The 15,866-nt window shown below is 42.3% G+C and overlaps 1 protein-coding gene across 29 annotated transcripts in view; it reads right to left on the bottom strand.

Annotated features, from left to right (window-relative positions):
- Positions 1 to 2,349: 2,349 nt before the first annotated feature.
- Positions 2,350 to 15,866, bottom strand: part of ptprfa (protein tyrosine phosphatase receptor type Fa) — a 211,834-nt gene continuing 198,317 nt past the window's right edge. For 28 of the 29 annotated variants that reach the window (XM_047588235.1, XM_047588241.1, XM_047588232.1 and 25 more), the window contains 7 exons: positions 15,270 to 15,555; positions 12,373 to 12,551; positions 7,786 to 7,912; positions 6,615 to 6,740; positions 5,497 to 5,651; positions 4,604 to 4,739; positions 2,350 to 4,050 (listed from right to left, as the gene is read on the bottom strand). In XM_047588235.1, the coding sequence (XP_047444191.1) occupies positions 3,982 to 4,050; positions 4,604 to 4,739; positions 5,497 to 5,651; positions 6,615 to 6,740; positions 7,786 to 7,912; positions 12,373 to 12,551; positions 15,270 to 15,555 (1,078 nt within the window). In that variant the 3' untranslated portion in view covers positions 2,350 to 3,981. The remainder of the gene's footprint in view (positions 4,051 to 4,603; positions 4,740 to 5,496; positions 5,652 to 6,614; positions 6,741 to 7,785; positions 7,913 to 12,372; positions 12,552 to 15,269; positions 15,556 to 15,866) is intronic. The other variant, XM_047588233.1, reaches the window with a different exon arrangement.

Here is a 15,866-nt window from a genome sequence, read left to right as displayed (position 1 = left end):
GCACTGTGTTGCTGACTCATATCTTAGACTGTAGCAAAACATAATCATCATAATATTTCATAAAAAACTGATTTACCTATCTCAGTTTACTGCTGTAAATGTGTCATGAAAATGAAAGCACTATAAATACATAGTACACTTTCACAATCACTGATGTTTGCGCCATATTTATCACATGGGGGAAAACAAGTTTGCATAAATCTGAACTTTCCATGTGATAACATAAAGGTCAATTAATTGATTTTTCCTATATTGTTCAGTATGTAACTTGTTCCAACTGGACATGCAGATTCAGTTCCTTGTGTTAATTCATATTATCATATTGAAAAATAATATTTTGACATTGCTGATTATTGTTCTTGTGAAACCACGAGTTTTCTTTGCAATGTACGTGTATTGTACTGTTACTAAGAACAATATGGCGTTCACTTTATTCTTGTCAACTTTTTGGTAAGGAGCTTTACAAAGAGAAGATTTTTATACAAAATACAACCAAAAGTCTAAAATATGAGACATTATTATAAAGGATCCAACATTTAAATCAGCTCTGCCAATTTTAAAATGTAAATAATTTTAATTTTGAATGCATGTGAATGTATCACACTTTTACTTTTAATTTCTTTAAGCATATACTCTGTAGATTATCACAAATTTACTTTTTGATTTTGAATGTGAGACTTTATAATAGAATATTTTTGGTGGGGCACTGGTACTTTTACTCATGTAAACAAACAAAATGTAGTTAATAAATCATAAATGTAATCTTCTGACACTCTGGATTTACTTTGATTAATCTTCAAACCTTCTTTATGCTAATGTCGCTTGATAAGGCAACTGAGGAGAATCAATTCGAAGAGGGGTGGGTGGAAATCTTTTTTTTTTTTTTTTTACCATCACTGAAGGTCTAATCATTTCACAGAGCTAACAAAAAAAAAAAAAATGAACACCACCGCTTTTATATTAAAAACCCAATTGTTCAACTTTATTAACATCAATGTTTCCAAGACATTTGTCTCTGATTTTTAATAACAAATAGAAAACAACTCATGTATACACCATATAGGACCCCTACAAGACAAATATGTGAGATGAATCCTTTATATGGTTCATTTAATCCAAAACCACCTCACTTTGCCAACCAGAGAAAAGCCCAGAGATCCAGCACTGAACAGTGATGTTGCTCTCAGGCACAAGTCTGTCCATCTGCAACGCTGTGATCGCTGCATTGTAGTACACACCGATCAGGCATAACATTATGACCACTGACAGGAGATGTAAGTAACACTGATCGTCTTGTGGCAATTCGGTGTTCTGAAACTTTTGGACCTGGCATTTGTACGGATGTGACTTTAGACATGTACCACCCGCCAGGGGCCAGACCAGGGGCTCCCACCCCACATCACACTCCTTGATGGCAGCAGCCATTCCCAGCATGACAGAGACACGTGGAACAACTCATGAAAACATCACAAGGTGTTGACCTGGCCTTCAAATTCACTAGATCCCAAACTGATCACGTATCTGTGGGATGCACTGGAACAAGTCTGATCCACAGAGGCCCCTCCCCTCAACTCATCGGACCCAAAGGCCCCCAATAACAGCAATCTGTTTCCAGACACCACAGGACACCCTCAGAAGGTCCATGTCCATTCTCTGATGAGTCACAACTCTTTTGGAGGCACAAGGGAGACCTACACAATATTAGGAAGGTGGTCATAATGTTATGCCTGATCGCATCAGCTTGCGAGTCTGGTCTATGCAAAGTCATGTATGCAAATATAATAGCAGAGGTCATAGGATGGGTGAGAACGTCAGCAGTGTGTGGGGATCAGGTCGAGTGCAGAGTGTGTGGCCTGTGTTGTCGCTGTGCATCGTCCATACGAAGTGTGATTTACCACAAATTGGGATACTTTCATATAAACACAATGTCAGAATATTTTGTGAAATCAGTCTGCGTAAAAAAAAAACAACAGACTGTGTGTTACAAGGAGATGGACACACGGTTTTCAGCCTCACCAATTATAACCATCACTTCACAAAAAACTGTGTCATATGATGAGATGTTTTTTGTGATCTTGTTCTGAATTGGCCCTTCATGTTTAATGTGTTTTCTTTTTGCTTTACTTTGTCCCACCCACGTGATCTTATAGTGACAAAAACAGCTACATGTCCTCCAGGATCACTGTTAATTCTTCAATATAACAAGAAGTTGGATGATAAATCCAGAATATGAACACAAACCAACAGGGGTTTGATCGCACATGTAATTGTGTTCATGTATTTGTTGCAACCGTGTTAACAGAGTATGATACATTTTGTGCCATAGAGTCCATTTTTTTTGTTTGTTTGTTTTTGTTTTGAAAAGGCATCACAATGTACCACTGGCTGACGTGTTTCTACATTAGCCACTGACACACATCAAGTCCATTTTGACTCAGGTCCATGTACATTACACCGTAGCGCTGCTCAAATACTGTTAAGAGATACACGTTTTTTGGTCTTTTCGTGGGTTTTGCTAAGTAAAGCTAACGTATTCCTCCTCAGAAGAATCGCATCATAAACTAATCAGTGAACACAGAAGTTGTCGTTTGGTGACTTGGCAGCAGTGGACGACATCTCGGAGTATCCATGGTAGCCGTCAGATAAAAGACGAGCTATCCGTGACTAGACTTGTTTTGTGTGCTGGCTATTGTTCACAGTTGTGAATGGAATTAAGAGTTCAAAGATGACCTCTACAACAGCTTTGTTTGAGGAATTCCCTTGACAAATGCATTGTGTTACTTTGTTAGGGTGTAAAAAAAAAAAAAAAAAAAAAGGGTCACTGCCTACTTTGCTCTTTACATGGATCGTTTACCAAAGCCAACTGACCTGGTCAATACTATAAACTGACCACAAACATATTGAAATGTTGTTCCTTCCTGTGATTCTGCATTTTAATTCACATACACTACCTGTATACAGAGATTAGTCATAAAACTGATGGTTAAGCTTCGTCACTGGTGTCCTAACGGATTCATTTTCTGTCATCACGCTTGGCGCATCGGACCTGAATTGGGCGTCGCACTTATTTTCACAAGAGATTTCATGAACAGACTTTCTACCTGAGCCCACAAACACCCGCAGGGTAAACTATGGCGCAACGCCCACGACCTTTTCCACCTGCTTTGTATTTCTTTTCGCTGGAAGCCTCCAGATCTCTGAAAGTTTGGAGAAAATAGTCGACGGGCGACGACAAGAAACTCTGTACATGGCAGCAGTTGTTGAGATGGGAATATATTTGCGTACATATGTGCAGCCATTGGTTTATTTCATACGGAGCTTCACAAATCTTGTCTCATTCTGTTTGATGTACAGACAGAAACCCATATATACCTTGAAATAAGTCCAGCTGAGTAATGATATATTATTACATGAATAATCGTATCTATGGTAGAAAATAAAATTATTAGCAGCTGTGAGTACATGATATGCAGTATTAATAGCTCGGAGCATGTTGAAAATACATGTCCTTGTAATTTTCTAATGAAAATAAAAGGATAAGCAAATTAAGAAAAAACAAAAAATAAATGTTTAGACATATAATAATCAGTGTAAGTGATTACAAAATAAAGTCTAAATATGCATAACAATATTGTAATAATGAATATAAATGAATATAGCAGAAAATAGTTTTTGCTATTGACAGGTCGGGGAGACGTTTGGGAAACGGCAGGAGTCGAAGGCAGGACTACAGAACAAGTCTTTTTAGGGTTAGTTTTTGGGAGGTTTTGGTGTGGGGTCTGTGGCAGAGTCATGGCACCAGTCCAGGAGGGAGGCCGTGTCCTCCCTCCGCTTTCCTCGAACATCCCCCTTTTAATCCTGATCATTTCCTTATCAGTCCTCCTCGTAGCCTCCTCATCAGGCCGCAGGGACCAATGGAGTTGAGTGGACGCGGCTCAGAGGAGACACCAGACTGTTCTGAGGGTTTCTTTCTGGGTGGGGTTATGTTGCATAGTGATCAAAGCTTCCCAGGTACTCCAGAGCAGCGCGGTAGCACAGTTGGTACTGGTCCTAGAGACAAAAAAAAAAAAAAAAAAACACACACACAATATGTTGATCAGTTGTAAGTCAGACATAAAGCAGTAATAAAATGTCAGTCTTAGTCTTAGCTCTTAGCTATGACAGGACCCCCAACCTACTATAAGTGTTAGGGGAGGGGAATCTGTGGATCATCCCACAGGTATTTGATCAGTTTGAGATCTAGTGAATTTGGAGGCCAGGTCAACATCTTGTGCCTTGAGTTGTTCCTAAACCATTTTTGTGTGTGTCAGGCTGCATCCTACTGGGGATGGCGCTGCCATCAAGGAGTGTCATTGCTACGGGGCGGGGATACCTGGTCTGGTCTATGATGGTGGTACATGTGTAAAGGTCCAAAACTTTCCCAGCAGAACATTGTGTTGTCACAAGATGTTCAATGTTATCCACTTCTCCCGTCAGTGGTTTTAATATTGTGGCTGATCGGTGTATAGCATCATTTTCTTTGTCTTTATTAGAGATTATTATTGCTGAAGCAGGAAATGAAAAAGAAAGAGCGCGCGGGGTTTGACATTCAACCAGCTGATACCTCTGTCTGCACCATGGCTGGCCTCTGAGTTCGAAGAGTCTTGACGGTCTGAAAGAGGTCGACCACGCCCTCGTACCTCATCCTCTCCAGGACAATGCTCAGGGTGATGAACACACCGGTCCGCCCAACACCAGCACTGGGAGGCACAAACAACATTAGACTCTTATTCATCACACTCACATGAAATCATACCAGAAGACAAACGGACACCTCGGTACACAGTCACCATTTACAGCTACTGTAAAGTTGTTTCACTTCACGAAATCTCCAAAGGATCTGGACTGTGAGCGTGTCTGTCCTTTCTGACGAACACAATAACTAAAATACCATTCAATATAAGACCATACTAAAATTAAAAAGCAGGAAGTAATGGTGATAAATAAATATGTACATACACAGTCTTCTTCCTTTTTTTTCTGTATTGGACATGTGCTGCTGAGTATAAAGCTATAAAACGTGGGTTTGTAAGCTTTGCACACCTGGATGTGGCTTATCTCAATCTTCCTGGCAGGCTCTGTAAAACTGGATTCAAAGTGTCGGTGAAATGCAGTTTTCAGTTCCCTCTGTACAGCACATGCTCCAAGGTGTTCAAAGGTTTCGACTTGGACGCACGGGTCCAGGCACTTGTCCCGAGGCCATGCCAGTATTGTACTGTTTAAAGAAGCTCCACTGTATCTCTCACAAAGTTCAGATTTGTGAATGAGGCCACGAATGAGGCAAACGCAGTTATCAGTCACAGATTATAACTGAATTAGAATCATATAATTGAAGTGATTTTACTGAGCAATTCAAATCTTGCTTTTTACGACTCGTCTGCTCTTTATTGATTCCCGAGCCGTTTTGATCGGGGTTTGGTCTCAGCCTACTTCACACACACACACACACAGGCTTACCTGCAGTGCACAGTAATTGGTCCGTCTTGTCCAAATTGCTCTTTAGTTTTATGGACTTGGCCGATGAAGTCGATGAATCCCTCGCCGGTTTTTGGCACTCCCTGCTCTGGCCAGTCGGTGAACTGAAACTGCCTGATGGTCCTGGACTGACCGTCCTGATGCACCGTACATGCAGGGAAATGCAAACAGATACCGTGAATAACTCACAGACGAATCTAAAGAAGTGCCCACACTTCAGCCGAGCAAATTCCGCGTCACTGTGGCGGCTTTGAATCTATTTAGACACGTTTTTGTAAAGGAAAATGATGCGGTGTACAGTACGTGCTGCCTCAAAGCCTCTTCGTCTCGGAAGAGTCTCCCACTTTTGCTTTTTTTATTTTCCCCCCCAAACCAACACACGGGAGCTTTAAGGCCCAGATGAGCGCTCACTCTGATTTGGTTTTAATGTGTTTCTAAAAGAATCCCAATTCCTTTTGTCCTTCCGCCTCCTCTGCAGTTCCTCCGCAGTGACTGGAGGGCATCTTTAGTTGGCTAAAAGAGATTAGAGGCCGTGTTCACGGATTAGAGGCTGATGCTGCGCAGCGAAGCCCCGAAGAGCGTCAAGATTACACCGAGTGTAGAGTCAGGCTCTGAGCGGGAAACAATACTGTACATCAACAGTAGGAGTAGGAGACCTGCCACTAGTCTGAATTACATCTCCTCCCACTTTCCTCTCCTCAGATCTTAATCCCTCCCCCCTAGAGACATGAGTGGAGATGCACCAAGAGAGGAAACCGGAGACAAAGACATGGATCAGCTGTTACTTTCACCTTACAGCTCTGTGGAAGTTCTTATTTTTACTCCTAATAATTATAATAATCATTGCATGTATAATTCACATGGGGACCCAGTTTGCATTTATGAATAATGAGTTTCAAAGAGGATCAAACACTCACATGCACCCCTGATCTCATTCACGATCGCGCAAAGTCCGAACCACGAAACACTAAACAGACATTGGTAGAAGAAGTACACTCTGCACGCGACGGACAAGTTTTTTGATCAGCACACGCAGGCGTCCTTTCTTTTTTTCAAACACACTGAGCAGATGCCGTCTACCTGCTGCGAGGAGAACCTACCCTGGCATCTGTGACTTTGAACTCTCTCAGGATGTACTGCGGCATGTTGTACTCAGCCATGGGGTCCACAACAAAGTACTGGTAGCGTGCGGAGCGCTCGGCAGGCCAGTACTGGTGACACTTTTCCTAAAGGGTTGAGAGAGAAGAGTGGAGAGAGTGGGGAGGACACCCGATGAGAGTAACACAAAATCCTTCTAATTAGAAAGCTGATAAAAAAAAAAAAGATTAATGTGAAATGGTCCTGTCTATGAGCAGCATTTATCTCATGTCTTAAGTTAATATATGGCAATGCACCTGCTCCAGTCTTTACAAACCAGACAACATGAGGTGCATTTCAACTCGGAAATTTAAGGAAATACGTTTTTAAACATTGAATATATTTCAAGCTAAATCTGACTGAAACCTTCTGACATACATAACATGTCACAGTCTCAATGAATTTTAGCTCTTTTGAATTCAGTTTCATCAGACAGCTACAAGACAAACTTAAATTTTGGACCCTGAATATTCTTAATAACCAGAGAAAGAGCAATCAGATAACATATCCTTCATAGAGTATTACTAAAACCTCTCTTTAGAAACTGACTTTATCAAATTATTCGGTATTATATTTATCTGGAAGTATAAATCCCAGGGTAATTTGCGTACGTGTGAAAGGAGTCAATGGGGGTTTGGCTCCCCCAGAGTTTTTATGTGCACTTATATGGTGGAAAAACATTCGCTGGATATTAAAGCCAGGATGAGACAAATGTGCCTTGGGAGCAAGAAATCTGTCTCGTATACTTGCTCGCCGTTGTCACGGTGTTCCATTTGTCTTCCAAATCAGTAGCAAAGCAATTTAAGCTTAGAGCTCTATCCTTCATATTTTTTAGAACTCTAGACTTTGATCAATACAAGCTGTATAATGATCTTGACTTGATTTATTTGTGTTTCCTGTTTTTACTTTGAAGTATTTTCACTGGTATTGTATGCATTGTATTTGCTTCCTGTACTTCCTTCCAGTATTTTTCCCCATGCCTTTGTAATTGTTTGATTTCCCACTGTCTCTATCAGCCTGCCTCATTTTGTTAATACATTCAGGTTAGACACTTGCTAACGACTCATCAAACATTTTGAGCATGTGTACAAGTAAATATGAAGTGAATATGGAAAAGAATCTATGACGTCTTACCCGGCCCATCTCGCGCAGTTTGGTAAGCATGACTACAATGGTGGAGTTGTGTTCCCACAGCATTCTCCAGAAGTCCTCCGTGGTCTCGGCTAATGGGCCCTGGGTGGCCATGTACGCTTTCTGTTGCCTGCAGACGGGAAGAGAAACGTGTCTGTGTTTAGTCCTCAGGGCTCTTCATCTCCATCCCTGGCTGTGGTTCTAGTCCAGACCTTCTTTAAATAAAAATGCATGCAATGGAAGGTAAAAACTGCTTTTATGCTCATTATGAAGTGAATACGTGGACATGCATCACTGCACGAAGCTGGTAGGGAGCCAAGCCCAAAAAGGGGCCAGGAGTTATTACTGTATTAAAATTTGATCAAAACAAATCTTTTTGGTCATGTTAGTAAGAATAATATACTGTACTGCATACACCGATCCACCACAACATTAAAACCACTGACAGGAGAAGTAAATAACATTGATCGGTCTGGACCAGACAAGGCATCCCCACCCCATAGCAGTGACACTTTTATGACAAAACCATCCCCAGCAGGATGACACAAAAAGGAACAACTGAAGCACAAGGTGTTGACCTGGCCTCGAGATTCACTAGATCCCAAACTGATCAAGTATCTGTGGGATGCACTGGAATAAACCTGGTCTACAGAGACCCCTCCCTTCTACCCATAGGACCCAAAGGCCCAGCTGCTAACAGCATCCTGATACCTGCCATCACAGGACAGCCTCAGAAGGCTCATATCATTCTCTGATGAGTCACAGCAGATTTAGAGGCACAAGGGAGAGGTACACAATATTAGGAAAGTGCTCATAATGTTATGCCTGATTACAAATTTCAAAAGAAATATGCAATTAACCAAAGTGTCAAAAACAGTTTGATTTCATACTTTTATGGTGTTTGGGTCCGTGGGGCACGTCCACTTTGCCTGAAACTGAAAATTTAATAAAATGTCAGAATGAGCCTCAACTCCTGCTCACAGCTTTTAATGCGTTCATTTACACCAACCTAAAGTTTACTTTTAAAAAGTACTACCGTGTGAATGGTGGCTGTGAACACATTGCCAAACAAAATCTGAGTTTATTCTGTTTAGCTGGACTTCCCCTTTCAGCACATTCATATTTCAACAGCTTTTATTTCCTGGAGCTGGCACAGCCTCTCAGGTGGTTTTAATTTTACACACGCCCTTAAAGTAAATTTGATGAGTCAGGCTGTTTGCTAATGTGTGCACAGATCCTTAAATGGTTTTGTTTGAGCACAGACCCCCTTTAACAGCACTGATAAAACGACATATGCCGCCCCAGCTGCTCGGCCAGGCTGTGCATGGAGGGGGGGGGGGGGGAGTCGTGCTCCTCTGCAGCCACTAGGGGGCAGTGTTGAAGCGTGAAGCATAAGGCTCCGGTCATTCTCCTAGTGAAGTTTAACCAGAGCATCTGTGGATATTGAGTATTTATGTTACCTGTGTGTTATCGGTGATTTCTCATTTTAATGTGCCACTGACGGCTGGAGACATGATAGTTTTTGGCTGCATATTTGTTATCAGCTCTCCAAGCACGGGAACTATTATTTGAATGCTTAAAATGATCTGTATTTTTGATGGATGTGTGGCTCCTCGGGCGAAGCTGCCACTTCACCTCCGGGCTGTTCCGGCTGACCACCACTGAATGATCGAGGGACCGAGGCAGCTTGACCAGCGATGGCCGATCCCGGCTGTTGGCCGAGTTTGTTTAAGGTCAGATGCGGAAGGCTGAATATTAAAACTGCATTCATTCGCATTCTCGGCGCATTGGAGCGAGCAAACAAACAAACAGTCTGGGTGCTAATGAGCTGCCAGAACAGTTAAAACCAAAAGTTACTATGCTGAGATTAGTTTAAAAGACTCTTCTGGTCTTATCCGCTAAAAGGAACGAAGGCAGCGGTGTGTTAGTCCGTCTCCGAGGCGGACACGTCGAACAACTACATCTCAGGTGCATTTATTTGAAATTAACGTTGACAATATCTCATGTCTGCTCCCCTTAGGGAATAGTTAAATAAAAAGATATGAGTTGTTAAAGAGGGCAGGAAATAATATTGACAATAAGCTGGAAGCCCATTTTGGTTTGTGAGTTTTGCTTAATGGAGACTAAGCCTTTAGTCTGTCTTCAGACAGCCACTCAAATGTACGACCACTGGAGTTATATCTAGAGGTCGCCGCACACTTCCACTAATTATCCCAATCATGTCTATCCCCACACCTTAATCTATCCTAATCCATGATATGCACTTAAAAGGCTGAGCCAGGAGAGTGCCCAAGCTCCCCGTATCTCATTCCACTCTTAATTACTGACACAGGAATTAGAGAGGAATTACACCCTCCCCCTCCCTCCTCCCTCCACCGTCGCCCCCCCCCTAGGTGGGGGGTGCCCAGTGGACTTCATTAAGTGTTGGCAGCCAAAAACAGGGTACACCACGCAAGTAAAAAGGGAAAGTTCTGACTCATTAGCCCCTGCTTTATTCTGCTAGTGCAATGGGAAGTAGTGTAACGTGTCAACATTTTTTTTTAAAAAAGACTGGGAAGATTGTGGTTGACGTATGCCATCTATGCACAGGTTTGTTGACAAATCAGGAAAAAAAAAATACTACTGCTCATTATTTAGGTATTGATACTGCCATTGCATTAGACTGGACAATAGCCGATCAGGCTTAACATTATGACCACCTGCTTGATACTGTGTAGAATGGACATGGGCCTTCTGAGGGTGATCTGTGGTGTCTGACAACATGATGTCGTTAGTGGACTCCAGTGCATCCCACAGATATTTGATCAGTTTGGGATCTAGTGAATTTGGAGGCTGCATCAACACCTTGTGCTGTTCTTCTGAGTTCTTTTTGAGTTGTTCCTAAACAGTTTTTGTGTTTGTCTGTGTCCGGGTGCATCCTGGTGGGGATGGCTGCTGCCATCAAGGAGTATCATTGCTATGGGGTAGAGGTGCTTGGTCTGGTCTAGGTGGGTGCTACATGTCAAACATCCACACGAATGCCAGGTCTCCCAGCAGGAGATTGTATTATCACAAGATGATCAGTGTTATTTACTTCTCCTGTCAGCGGTTTTAATGTTGTGGCTGATCGGTCTATGTGATATGTTTTAAATGGCAATTACACCTGTCATGGTGCAGCTCCAACACTGTAAACACTTGTTACTATTTATACATGTATATCTATGTATTTTGACTTATAGTTATACATAATTACTGTGAGCTTATTTCAGCTTATTTATGGCCATTGTCAGCATATGCTTCAGATGCAAATTGATCCACTGACAGCATCCTACTAATGAATGTTGCCTTGTTTTTGAGTCTAACGTGTTTCCTTCATAGAGCTCAATTGGTGTCCAGAACCTATTAACAACAAACCATTTAGCCAATTTGTTATACTGACTGACGGTGCTTCACTTATGTGAACCCACATATTGTTTCTGACTCAATCTTAATAACATCCAGCTGCCCCAAATACTCACTGTAGCACTTGGTGTGAATGAATCCACCAATGAAAATAGTACCCAAGTAACATACCAGTAATCCAAACTAGACATGAAGCCAGCCTAAACATACCGCGCCACAACATTTTTGTGAGGAAAGGTTGATCTGGAGTTTCTTTGTTGGGTGCTGAGTATGTTCGGAAACATATTGGATGTGGTTCAAGGCTTACAATGTACTCAAGTTGAGGCTAAGATTAACCAAATGGTTTTTATGTGGCGACGTACATGGCTAAGACAGAAGAACAACGGCGACGTAGTCATGCACATTGTTTACAACAAGATGGCTCTGAATGGTTGTAAGACAGTTGTGTACAGAGGTAGCTTTGGTAGTTTTTCATGAAAGTCTTATTATGTATCCAAACGTTCTTCTGAAAGCAATGATTTAACCATCGGCACCACTTTAGCGCTGTGTCTGGTCAGCTGTGTAGGTACAGTAAGGAGTGAGGTTACTTTCTCATCAATACTGGTTTTCAAATGGCCTTCCATTTGCAAATGTGCATACGACCGTGTTAAAACATAAATGCCTAAAATCTAATTACAGTGGTTTATGAGTGGAGGGGGTTTTCAACATTGGATTGGGACCGGCAACCACAACCAAGTCCTCTTTTATCTCTGTACAAAGAGATAAGCTGATCCCTTTCCACTGAGGCCTATGGGTGGAAAAAAAAGTCTCCTGGAAAAGGCTTGAGATGTATCAAAAAGACGTGTTGGTGCAATCAGGTCATTTCTCTGGCAGGCCACTGATCTCAAACAGGCTTCCCATTTACAAGAGGGGATAACAGGGAAGAATTAACAGGTCTGTCAGTGAAACCAATTTGTTTTGGCAACTGACACAACAAAAGGATGTGAGGCAGTGAAACACCAGACTCCTTGTCGGCCTGTAATTTACTGCTGACAGCTGCCAGAGAAAAAGCCCAAAACCACATTCATTAGAGGTGTTGCCGCTGAGCTGATACGCTTTGCAGTACTTCTCCGTCCTAAAGAAAAAATCATTTTAACAGAGTGCTCTCTCTCCTCTTTTCGTGCACCTGTGTTTTTACATTTTGCGCTGAAATGACGTCTGCGTGCTCACCTGTAGCCGTCAATGAAGCTGGCGTTGATGTAGTCGGAGCCCTCCACTCCTCTGATTGGCTGCAGACAGACGCGCGTGGACTCGAAAGGCATAATGTTCACCAGGCGGTTCTTGAATTTGTTACATGGCAGGTTGGCACTGATAAATCTTGAGGTATGTGCTTTGGAATTGGCCAGCTTCTGGAGAGAGAGGAAGAAGATGAACATCTGTTTGTGGAGCTCCTTGAACACCCGATCAACTCAGGTTAGGGCAAGGGCTAGGGCTAGGGTTAGGGTTAGGGTCAGGAGCTTGCGTTAACATCCATCCTGGGCAATCTCATTGCTTGTTGCTTTTTGAGTAAGGTTTTGAGTGTTTTGGGGTGCATTCGTTGTGTCTTTATTCATCTTTATAACTGGAAATTGTTCTGTCACAGCTTTAAATAACATCAGAAAAGAGATAAATATGTAAATAATATATAGCATGTGCTTTGAGTAGGAGAGAGAGAAAAAAAAAACAGCCTGTTCTTGAATATGTATCATTTCTCCAAGTCATGACGCTCTCCCCAAAAAGATCCATTTGACACAGCAGCTGTTACAGCATTATACTGACCATCAGCGTATTTGCATACAGAGTGTGGAACTGAGATCAAATCCCAAGTGCTGGGTGGAGATGCATATGTAGAGGCATTTCAACTCCAGGTGTGATCGCCGGTAGTTTAAGCCGGCCACCTGCAATCAAACTGCCGAGGTTGGATGTTAAGAGAAGGTCTGAACGGGGCCTGAGAGGTGACAGCACTGCAGCTTTACAACTACACCCACTGTCTCCACTTTACGCCCCTGGTGTTTCATAGTCCCAGTACAACCCATCTTGCTTGAGTGTAGTCTGTGAACAAAGTTGTTAAAAGCCATAAGCGGCTAACACTGTTACTGATGCATTAAAATTACGCACTTTGAGATGACGCTTTTTGTTCTCCGACTTCAGACGAGCGCCTGAAGCTGCAGCGCTTATCGTGACGAAACAAGAAATGCAAAACAAGACACCCACGTTTACTATGACTAATGCAGACAGGCCCGTGACAAAGAAGATCAATCTGCGGTAAAAACTTCTGAAAGCAATCAGGAAGGTTTTACTTTGGGTCAACTTTGCTGACAGGCCCTAATGCGATTCCTCTGCACTGCAAGGGCAAGTGTCAATTTGAGAAGTGCTTGCGAATGAAATTTGCAGTGAGCTGAGGATCAAAACCTAATTATGCTCCGTCCGGATTTACAGCAGGCCTGCGTGCTTGAACAAGCAGCATAATTTGGGTTGTGCTGTGCCCCTGCCAATACGTGGCCGGTTAAATCACTACGGGGTCGCTTAGTGCGGAGTGAGAATTCGAGCAGGGTGGTGGAATGCTGCAGCTCATCCAGAGTAAAATCTCTTAACCTAGGAACTTATCTTTCAGCTGCCAGCTTGTCCTAGCTCTCTCTTTCTCTCTTTCTGTGCATTTCCTGCACTCTCCCTCCCCTTTCGCCTGTCATCGAAAGCTCGCAAGCTAAGCCCTCACAGATCCTCCTCTAAGGAAAAATTTAACTCTGTCATGCAGGCTGGAGATGAGATTCCTTCTTCTGCCCTTGGTTCCACTGCATCGTGCACTTTAACCATTTATTACTGCATTCAGGGAAAGAAGCTGTCGCCTCGGGTAGATGGAGTTAAGTTTTACAGGTTAACATTCTGTATCGGTGTTAAATATTTAATTAAAAATGTTCTCAATGCCAGGAATAGCTAGAACAAATACCATTTCTGGTAAGACTAGACAAAATATGTGTTCGAACTATAATAATATAATTATATATAATAATAATTTGTGTCATCTGTGGGTAAAAACGTTGCCATTTTAGACAAAGAGAAACTGACATTCTTCATTTGCCCAACAGAAACACATTTTCATAAATTTACAGGTTGATAACTGCGCAGTGAATTTCCTCATCAGAGTGGATTGACCATCAAAAACAAAATGTGCCTATATCAAAAGAACCTTTAAGTAAAAGGCAACTGATAAATAGACCCCTTCACAGTGTGTAAACAATGTGACGCTTTTAAGGGGCGGGGCTTAACTGGAGGCAAAACAGCTCAAACACACATATAGCTTGTATATTCACCTACCCCTACACTCTCACTCACTGGATGCCCGATTTGACCATATGAGAACACAGGGGGGATGAAATCTGGTCTGTCTTTACCAAGTCTTTAGCCTCTCCAACAAAGATAGTACAAGAAGTAAGTAGAAACGCTGTGGAGGGTAACGTAGTAAATCTAACTTCTGCTTGGACACCCCTGAAACACATAACTAACGCTGTGTTAGCTCACGGTTAGCATTAACATCCCCCAAATAATGATTAACTTCACGTAATTTCAGTCACAATTTATTCTAACCCATAATGTTATCCAGGCTGAAACTGATGATGCATTACATATTAATCTGACCTGATATGAAGTGTGTGCATTGTTGCTGATTGTCTCGCTCCAATCCTTTCTTTTAATCACCAAAGTCAAATCAAAGCTGTCTATGACTGGCAGTCGCTGGCATGTGAAAAAAATTAAAGTTAGTGTTTTTGATTTTTCAGTTTTGGCACCAAAGAATACAGCGAGATGACATTTTCACGGTTGATGGTGACAGTGTTTCACCTCAAGCTTCCTTCTGTTTTTGCCTCCAGCTAATGTTGTGACATCACAGTGACGTAGGCCATGAAGGTAACTATTGGGTCTATTGGAACAACAAATTAAACCCCAACCTTCAACCAGTTCCTTAGAACTCAAGAAGGTTCTCGGATGAGTGAAGAAACATCTTCTCAAAAAAAAACTCTACAAGTCAAGTTACATTTTTCTTGAATGTTGTTGGGATGGACCTGGACAACTGAGAACTTTCAGAGACCTACCTTAAACTCCAGTTCCATTGCGGTGACCGTCTCTCCGGGGGCGGTCTGGGTGAGCTTCTGGATGTGGGCGTACAGGTTGCGGGCGGGGACCTCTGTGTTGCCACATGTCGCAGCTTCCAGCAGGGCTTCGTGGATGAATATGTACTGATCCTCTGTCTGCACCATGTAGTTCCTCTGAGCCCGCATACACGTCACGTGGCCGTATATGTCCACCGACTTCTCGTGTTTCATTCTCTCCAGCATGGCTTCGGTCACAATGAAGCAGCCTGTGCGACCCACGCCAGCGCTGACGGACCACAAAGACAAGGGTTGTTGTTAAAAATCACAAAAAGTCTGCGACCAGATTGTGATACTGTACCTCATGAGGGTTTGTCTATTATTAAATGTATGTAGCAAACCAAGTAACCTATAATATCCTGTACTAATGCCCACATGTCTGCTACCACCACCATCCATTCACCACCAAGAGACTGAGCAATGCTTGGGGTTCTTCCATTGTCACACACAGTTTTATACATAGTTTTTAATACGGGCAAAAACATAATAGTAGTCTGAAACAAGCCTGTAGGTGGTAAAGATCAAGAGGCATGAAACCAT

The sequence above is a fragment of the Mugil cephalus genome, chromosome 6 (assembly GCF_022458985.1).
Source record: "Mugil cephalus isolate CIBA_MC_2020 chromosome 6, CIBA_Mcephalus_1.1, whole genome shotgun sequence".
Classification (NCBI taxonomy): Eukaryota; Metazoa; Chordata; class Actinopteri; order Mugiliformes; family Mugilidae; genus Mugil; species Mugil cephalus.
This window is presented reverse-complemented; position numbering and strand designations above follow the sequence as displayed.